The 10,448-nt window shown below is 25.7% G+C and overlaps 1 protein-coding gene across 1 annotated transcript; it reads right to left on the bottom strand.

Moving 5' to 3' along the window:
- Nucleotides 1-2,854: 2,854 nt before the first annotated feature.
- Nucleotides 2,855-8,875, bottom strand: LOC114934546 (uncharacterized). The gene is given in 4 exon segments (XM_085489324.1): nucleotides 2,855-3,229; nucleotides 3,488-6,527; nucleotides 6,530-7,442; nucleotides 8,660-8,875. Coding segments are annotated over 3 exon segments (3,894 nt in total). The 5' UTR covers nucleotides 8,759-8,875; the 3' UTR covers nucleotides 2,855-3,229; nucleotides 3,488-3,645.
- Between the last annotated feature and the right edge of the window lie 1,573 nt (nucleotides 8,876-10,448).

The raw sequence follows: 10,448 nt of genomic DNA, 5'->3' as shown, positions 1-10,448 counted from the left end.
ACTCGATTCCGCGGATACTAATAGCGCATGGACATGCTCGACGAAGGCAAGCACGCGGAGCACTTTCAAACTTCATCTGGTCCCCAGGGCCGGCCGAGTTCGGGCCTTATAAATCTTGCTCTTGTCTCATATAAAGTACAATATTAGAAAAAAAAAAAACAAAACTTGTATATTTCTTAAATATGCATATTTTTAATTTAACATTTTATATATAATTTATTATATATAATTCATAATAACAGAACATACAGACGATTATTCAAAGAATGTTACAAATTGATCATTATTCTTGGATCATTATTCTAGTTTTCTTTTACTTATTTTTTATGTTCTAAATTATCATAGGTATTTTATATTAAAACGTAAAATATGAATGTACATTATTTCCTTCATATATTTAATACCTGCAGATATAATACAATCTTCTTGATTTACTTCTTAAATGTCTTCTTAATTTCTTATTTCACACTGTATTTAGAAAAGCTATTATTAAATAATTTTACAAGAATTTTATTTGACCGTTTATTTAGTATTTTTATCATAAAACTGTAAGTAATATTTAATACATAAATATTTAAAAAATATTAATTTTAATTGAATATTATAGTGTAAAATCTTAAATTTTATATTACGGAATAGAAGATTATTATAAAAAAAGATTATATTGTTCAGATTTTAAAGATTGAAGGAAATTTGCTGCAAAAACAAGCCGACCCTGTATACCCCACCAGAGAATCTTAGTGAGAACGGCCCGTGCACGGAACAAGTCCGATGTACGTGCGGCACGGCAGCGAGTTAATCCTGGCGAGGTGCCGGTGACCCACTCGGAAACGATAACGGGACTGACATGCGTTCATTCAAAGACAACCAAATCGATCACACTGATACTTAATCGAAAAATCGAATAAAACTTTGTTATATTTATTACCAAAAATCAAATTTATTTCGGTCCAATATTGTTTAACACATACACAATATGTACACATATATTATAATAAACACAAGCAAAACAATACACACACACACATACACACACACACACACACACACATATATATATATACTAAAAGAGAGAGAATCCTATGTATAATAATTAAAAAAATTATTTTACTCAAAAATTAAATTAATTTTTATTGTATTCTTTTCTAGTAAATTTATCTCAAGTTTTCATTTGTCTCTTGCAATCTTACAATTTTCTATTTTTGCTACTTTTTACAAGTTATATAATGTTAGAAGTCATTGTTCTAAAGAAGATTTATGTATTAAAAAATAGATTGGATCAAATAATAACGGATAAGTATTGCATATGATTAAGCTAGAGTGCCAGTTAATGAATTTCTCTTGCAAATTTCCAGTTTTAAATATTAAAAATTATCTGATATATAATTGTACGATGGTGTAACACATTTCATTGTGCTGATTTCTGAGTGAAATTGCGTCGAGATTCGTGAAAAAGTAAAAAAAAGTTTGATAAGATTAAATACATTATCGTACATATATTTAATATTTCCATGTGAATTATATATCAGTAGATATGCACTCAAAAATTACACTTTATCGGACACAATATGTACTTTCGTTCAGCTGATTTGATTTTAGAAACTAAAGTAAAACATTTAACCATGCGAAGGTCAAGAGTGAATCAAGTTTTATTGTACGAAACGTCAAAATATATTTCTTAAAAAAAGATTAATTTGACTAATCTGATTCATATTCTAATTAAATTGTGATTTAATAGACAAGCATTAGGGGAATTGTCGAAGAAAAATCTTAATATTCTATGTTCTAAAAAAATTTATAAACCTTTATTTTTTCAATTATTTACAAAAAATATAATTATATCATTTTCATGCAGATTAATACATAAACAATTCAATAATAATTATACATCAAAATATTAAAAAAAAATAATTGAAAAAATTTGTGTAACTCTTCATATATAATTCGTCATTAAGATATTATAATTTTTATGTCTCTATTTTATGTGTATTTTATTTTTTATTTAATACTCTGAAAATTTTATAATACATTAATAATCTAAATAAAAATATATATTATTATTCTGCGTATCATATACATATATATATATATATATATAGCTATAAATGACAGATATGAAGATCTTTTGACAACTGCTTGAAGAAATTAATTATTGAAAATGAAAGAACATCGAGAAATAAAACTGCAATTTAAAGTCGCTCCATTTCGAGGACTATTGACAAAAAATGACATTAAATTATTCTAGGAATTCTTAAACGTTTACATACATATGCAAAGTGTATCTGTCATCTTTGTCATCTTTCTCTGTCATTATGATAAATATTCGATTAAAACAACCACGATTTCATTTTCAGTTATAACCATTTCTGCAAAGATTTGTTTGCTTTTAATGGAAAAATTAGTAAGAAAGAATTTATTGGATTGAATGAAAAAATCAGCAAAAAAGAATTGATACAAAAGAACAAATATTGTGGTCAATAAAATCTTTTAAAAGATGCAGCTTTCGAAATATTTTAATAATAATTTTTTAGTATTAATTAATTATCATAATTAAGCATGCATATCAAATATAAAATATTACAAAGTAATCTGTAATGTTTTATATTTAATATTTTTAATGACAAAATTAGTTGATAATTATATTCATGTATAATTATTGTAATAAAGTGTGATTATATCTTATTATGTAAATATAATTATATACATTTTCTTTATATAAATTAATTCGTATTTTTATAAAGTCATTGAGAATGAAATATTTTATAAAATATGAAATATTTCATATTTTATAAAATATTTCATACATTTTATAATTATGTAATAATATATAAATCATTAAATTTTGTAAATTGTTTATAATTTTTCAATGACATTATTATTTTACATGCATGAAAATTTATACATTATAATTTAATAATAATTTTAGAGAATTAGTTTATAAAAAGAAAATTATAAGATACGCATCAATAATTTTTAAATTTCGAAAATCAAATTGCTTAAAAAAAGTAATTGTAAAAGTAAGAGTTATTAGTTAAAAGTCCGTTACGTCAATATGCGTTCTTTCGTATTAAACATTGTTTTTGTTTCTTCACAATAATTCCTTTACACTATTGAAGTAACGAAGATATTTCAGACGATCAGATTGAAATGTCGTATACATATATTACATTTTTGTTGTTGGAATCGTGTCTTTATCGATATATTTATTTCATTTTCCTTTTGTCCATTTCTGCAACAATAAAAATATGATTTGCAAGATTAATAAAATATAATTATTTAAAATGACTAAAAATGTAAGCTAAACGTGTATTAATTATGTAGGTATATTGTTATGAAAAAGGCAGTATAAAGGAAAGTTTAAAGTTTAAACAATATAAAACTAAATTAAAATTTGATTATCTAATGTGCAATTGTGTTTATTAATTTTTATTATCTTATTTAAGTATAAATTTATATTTCTTAATATCATTAATTTAATTTAATTTACCTTTATGTTAATGTATGAAATTTTCTTCGATGTAATTATCCTCCGATGTCCATATATAGTTTTGATGAGATCTTCAACGAAATATCATCTATGCTATCTAAATAATCTTTACTGATAAATATTGATAATATCGCAGAATAATATAATAATAATAATAGTCAAAATACAGTTTCCATATATAAAGTCCAATTATTATTTTGAGCAATTCTTTTATTTAATTTATAATCAATTTTAGGTGCAACGTTAGATGTATTTTCTATGTTCAAGATTTCTTTTTGAGCCAAGGCTTCGATATTGTTTTCAAATATTACATCTTTTGCGTAAGGTAATTTTTTATTACTGACTGCGTTTGAATCTGTATTTTTAATTTCTTCGATTTCATTTTCTTCTATAACATTTATGATTTGATCTTTTTCAACAGCTTCGCTTGATACATGTCCGTGCTCTTCATTTTTATTATTCTCAGTAGTTTGAAATTTGTTGTTTACATGATCAATCGTATCATTATATTTTATCATTAGAATATCTGCAGCTAAATTACAATATTGACATTTTGTATGATTATCATTTATATTTGCATTTATCTCATTAGAGCCAAGCTGATTTTTCTCACGTTGTTCAGATGTATGATAATTAAATGATTTTTGACACAAACTGCAATTGTCGAATGATTGATAATCAGCAGTCGATTGACTTTGACTTACTCTGTCCACAGTTTTTACAATGCTCTGATCTTTGGTAATATTAGAAAGTGGTAACTCGTAAAATGGAAGTGACAATATTAAATTTTTCATAAAAATCATATCATCTCTCTTATTTTTTTTCTCACCATCCGTTACTTTATCTTTCTGTTGAACTTGTTCTTTTTGTTCGACAATAATTGACTTATCATTTGTTTTTAAATCTTCTAATAAATCCGTTACTTCAGTAATTTCTTTATTTATTATTTTATTCGTTGTGTCTTCAAGCTCCGTCAGCGATTTCGTTGAAATGTCTTTACTTGAGTTTCTATCTACTTGTTTCGATAATTCAACTGCTTTGTCCAATTCTTTATCGGCGATATTCGGTGATGATATTGATAATGGCTTAATGTAATCATAATTATAATTTTCTTCTTCTGTTTGTCCTATTGATGGCAATGTAATGGAATCTTTATTGAAGTCTTTAGTCAACGTTGGTGGAACTTGCTCTTCTAAGGATGTTGATTTATAATTTACTTTTAAATTTTCTAATAACTCTATTATTTTAACAGCACTTTTATTTAGTTTCTCCGTATCGTCTTCTATCGGTTCTGTCACAGCGTCTTTATTGGAGTCTTTATCTATTTGTTTGGGTGATTCAACTTTGTCCAATTCGTTATTGTCGATAATTCTTGGCGATATTGGTGGCGTAATGTAAAAACAATTATTATTTTCTTCTTGCATTTGTCGCATTATTGATATCGATGTAATACTCGGTAATTCATCTGCTGCGTCCAATTCTTGATCGATGACGTTTGGAGGCGATATTGATGGTATAGAAGTGTGATCATAATCATAATTTTCTTCTTCCATTTGTCGCGTTATTGATGACGATGTAGTACTCGATAATTTATCTGGTTTGTCCAATTTTTGATCGATGATATTCGATGGCGATATTGATGGTAGCAAAGCGTAATCATAATCATAATTTTTTTCTTCCATTTGTCGCATTACTGATAGCGATCTAATCATCGGTAATTTATCTATTTTTTCTAATTCTTCGTCAACAGTATTCGATGACGATATTGATGGTGGCGTAATGTAATTATAATCATAATTTTCTTCTTCCATTTGTCCTATTGATGTAATGCTGTCTTTATCGAAATCTTCATTCAAGGCTGGAACTTGCTTTTTTACAACGGTCGATTTAACATTTGTTTTCAGATCTTCTAATAACTCCATCAATTTAACAAAATTTTTATTTATTTTCTTATTTAACTTATTTTGAAAATCTGACAACGGTTCCATCAGTACGTCTTTATTGGATGATAACGAAATGTCATAATCATTTTCTTTTTCTGTTTGTCGCATTATTGGTGTAATGCAATCTTGATTAAAGTCTTTAGTTAAAATTGAAGCTTCTTTTTCTACATTGATCGATTTATTATTTTTTTTCAGATCTTCTAATAACTTCATTATTTTAACAAAATTTTTATCTTGTATTTTATTTATGTAGTCTTCAAGATTCATTAATAATTCTGTTACAGAGTCTTCGTGGGAGTCTTTATCTACTTGTTTCGGTGATTCCACTGCTTTGTTCAATTCTTTATCGACAATATTCGGTGATGATATTAACGGCATAATGTAATCACAATTTTCTTCTTCTATTTGTCGCATAATTGATGGTGACGTAATGCAATCTTTATTAAAGTTTTTAATCGAAGCTGACACTGGCTCTTCCACAAAGGTTGATTTATCATTTGTTTTCAGATCATTTGACAATTCTGCTATTTTAACAGAATCTTGATTTAGTTTTTCTTTCAATTTGTTTTCAAGCTCGGTCAGCAATTCTTCTAGAGAATCTTTATTAGTATCTGTATCTACTTGTTTTCGTGATTTCACTGTTTTGTCTGTATTAGCGATCTTTATTGTAGGCAGTGTAATGTAATTATAATCTCCATCTTCCATTATTATTTGTCGCCATATTACTGATGGTAATGTAATATAGTATTTGTCAGAACCTTTAGCAATAATTTCAGGAACTTGATTTTTTAAGGTGTTTTGTATGTTCGACGCTACACTATTTGTTTCAGATGATATTTGATTCTCTTTATAAAGAATGCTCTTCTGCGGTGACAAAGCATTAAATGATTCCGTCTCAGACGCTTTTTTAATCTCATTCTTTATCTGTAGTAGCAAATTTAACTTCTCTCTTTCGAATATGTCGCACATATTTTGAAGCTCGGTCACTTTTTTGACAAATTCCATTAACTCCGTCTCTGCTTTCTGTTTCTCGCTCGTCATTGTTATCAGTGCAGCTTGATTTCTTTCAAATCGTTGCTTCCACCATTCAATTTCCTACACAACGTTGATATTCTATTCATCAGCTTTATTTGTACGTTAGACTCATATTTCTCATATTTAGCTTTTTGATTCTTGCTATTTTCAGGATCATATTCTAGATGTCTAACGTCTGTATTCTCCTCGTTGCAAAATTTTTCTATCTTCTTCACGTACTGCTGATTCTTGAGTTTAAGTTTTAGTATTTCGTTTTTCAACTCCACAATCTTATTCATCATATTAGTTTTCTGTAAAAAATCTGTGCACGTAGTGATTTCCAATTTTTCATCTGGCATATTGGATCTGTTGTACTGCATTTGAAGTTGAGCACGAAGTTTCTTAAGCTCATTTTGCTCGTTCACTGCTATAAACTGAAGATATGCGTTTTGTTTCATCAGATCGTTCTTTGCAATCAAATCATTCATACTTAACGAATTGATCTTCTTGATGTCAGTCACTTTTACGTTCGTTGTCATTTCTTGTTGCGTTGATTTTATAGTTCTTAATTTTTCTTTATTTTGTTCCAATTGTTCACGAAGAGACTCGATACTCTTTACATCCTTCTTAGACAATGTATCTTCTTCAATATCTTGCTGCGTGACAGTATTTGTGTGTGCTATATTATGTTCAAATTTTTCCGACATATCTTTGTTTACCTTTTCTTCTTCCGTGTTTTTCTGTGAACTTGAGCTTTGTCCTTCTTGTAATTTGTTGAAAATATTCTCACACTTTCCACTTGTGGTGATATTCGTATTACAATCGGTATCAAACTTCTCATTTCCTTGTTGAAATTGTTTCTCTTCAATACATTTTTGCAAGTTTTGTGATCCATAAAATATATCATAGTCTACTTTGTCTAAAATATTCAGATCGTCTTGCAAAACTTTATCCAATGCATTAAATTGCTTATTAAATAGATCCTTGGACAATGCAATCTGAAAGTCATAGAATGCAAATTATAGTATACTGTTATCTTTAATTATGCATGAAATTCTTTATCAAATTGTATAATTTTAAGAAAATATTTTATTACATATCTATATATTAAAAATACATACATACATATAATGTGTATTGTATATATACATATATATAATGCATACACACATACACTTTAAATTCACTGTGATATTGTTATTGTCAGTTATGAGTTATTTAAAGAAAAAATAAATTGTAAAACAAAAATTTAATTAATATATTTTTTCATTATTTTATATTATATTAAATGATATATTCTTTTACGATAATTCTTTTTTATTTTTAATTTTTGAACAAAATATATAATTGACTATCAAGAAAGTTAACGCTTTAAGAATACATTTTATTATAATTATAATTTAAAATATTGAGAACATAATTATATCATAAAAAAACTTAATTTGTATTCGTCAAGTTTTATTAAAAATTATTGCGAATTAATTGAAATACGCGAGAATTAAAATCATTGCATAAATTTTAAAAGCACATTATTACATTAAATTTAAATCTTTTGTAACGAGTTTCAACTGAATATCTAGTTGCGAGTATCTTAGCATTATGTGATTCGATTTCTCAGCGTCCTGTCAAAAAATAATATTTTGTCGTCGCATTAAAAAATCTTATGTGATGCAATTATTTTATAAACAATTTTTGTATATAACCATATTTTTGACAAATAAATTATATTTATTGCAAGTAATAATAAAATAATTTAAAAAAAACAGATTTGAAAATTATAAACATATACTTTTATGTTACCTATCCACCTTTTATTAATTTTTGAAATTGTTTATTAAAATGTCTAATATTTATTATTTTGTGATTGTATTTCAGATATTATTACTGAAAAAATTATACTTGTGACATCACATATACATATATATGTATATACATGTATAGTTTGTTTTGTTCTGATTTTACTTTTTCGGGCAGAGATTTCTTCGTTTACTCTTTTTTCTAAAAGATTCATATACATTTTTTCATTTTACGTTAAATTAAGAGGCAAAATACAAAATTGCAGGAATATTCGTGAACGTATGAGATTTAACACTTTATGTAATTTTAAACACATTAATTCACTCGTGAAATAAGCTTGGAAGTTCGAAGCTCATTATCAGCTTAATAAAATAGAATGCAGTCTGTGATGATCGAATACAAACAAATGGAATCTCACCTCAGAGGTCTTTTGTTGCATGTCCAATTCCTTTGATTGAACATTATTCTTAATAACATTTGCCATATTAATTCCAGTAGAGATAAATTCTTCTAGCATCCACAGCCAACAGAGTTCTAACGAGTGCTTTTTACAGATTCTTCTAGCATCCACAGCCGATAGAGTTCTAACGAGTGTCCTTTACACGTTTCGACAGAATGTAGAAAAGCAGCAAATATAAACACACGGCAGCAACACTCAACACTGGCGACCCGACAATTCAGATCATTACTAAAAGTAGCCGCTTGTTTTGAATTCAAAATAAATTGCGATGAACGAAAACTTGAATTTGCGATAATTCAACAAGTAATGACGATTAAATAAATGACGATTAGAATAAAATAAATACTCGTGCTAACTTTATTAACAAAAATTAGTAAAATTAAAAATAAATAAGTACAATGCGCATGTTGAATGCAAATATATATATCTAATATATTATCTATATAAATATCTAAAAAAATTCAGATTTTTTATCTTCTTGAACACCATTATCAATAAAACAAGAATATTGTGTTGATTATGGTAAAATTCAAATAAATTCGCATAATTTAAAATACGAGAATAATAATATTAACAAAGAAAACTTATGAAATATGTAAATTTATGTTATACAATCTGAAATTTCCATGTCCCTTATTATTTTTCGAAGGAATTCATAAAAATGTTGACTTTTATGTCATTTATGCGCGATGCAGATATAAAAGTCATATATTTTAAATTTGCTCTCATCAAACTGCATCAAGGAATATGTACATTTTTCATCTCTGGTACAAAATGTGAAAAAGTCAAACATGAAGAACCTGTTATACCTAATTATTTTTAAACATTAATTTGTGCTTATAATAAAAATTAAGTCAATGCATTATTTATAAAAAAAAGTTTTTTTATTATAATTTTTTATATTTTTTTAGTAAATTAGTAAACAATTTCTTAATTATTAATTTTAAGAATCCATTTATTATTTAAAAATTTATTATAATAATTTTAACTTTATAATAAGTATACATATTGATAATATATAAATATTAAACATACAGAAAAAACATACTGTTTATTTTATTAGAAACTTTTATTTGGTAAGATATAATTACATGATATAGCATTCTTCATGTACGCATAAATGTGTGGTAGCTGTTTTTCATCAATTTATTCAATGCTCGAGAGATCGCAATATAAACAAAAATAATATAAAAAAATAATAAAATACAAACAAAATTATTTATTATTATATATTATTTTGGAAATTTCTTAGTCTCTACATTAAACCTTTTTAACATTATTTTTAATAAGAAAAGCCTTAGAACCATTATTGACATCGAATTATTATTATAATCTTCAAATTTTCCAAGTATTTAAATTAATTATAATTTAATTAAAACACATTAATAGTACAACTAAAATGAAATTTGTAATAATATCATTCTGATTCTCGCATTGGGTAAACAGCTAATTCTAAATATTAAACTTTTTTACAGTTTTTCAAGCATCGCATATTTTGCATTTATCCAAAAATTTAATTAAAAATGTATAGCGTCTATGCTGTTATTATATGTATGTGCGACAGTTGTACACATACATATTTATATAATACAAAATTCTAAATCATTTAAAAGAATAGATATTTAAAAAAATTAAATGGAATTATATTTAATTATAAAGATATTTAGCATTAAAAAATAAAAACTTTGACACAAAAAAAATTTGTGAATATAAATTGATAATATAATATCAATTTCAAAATATTCAA

The sequence above is a fragment of the Nylanderia fulva genome, unplaced genomic scaffold, assembly GCF_048542155.1.
Source record: "Nylanderia fulva isolate GAGA-0341 unplaced genomic scaffold, ASM4854215v1 Scaffold8, whole genome shotgun sequence".
NCBI classification, from domain to species: Eukaryota; Metazoa; Arthropoda; class Insecta; order Hymenoptera; family Formicidae; genus Nylanderia; species Nylanderia fulva.
This window is presented reverse-complemented; position numbering and strand designations above follow the sequence as displayed.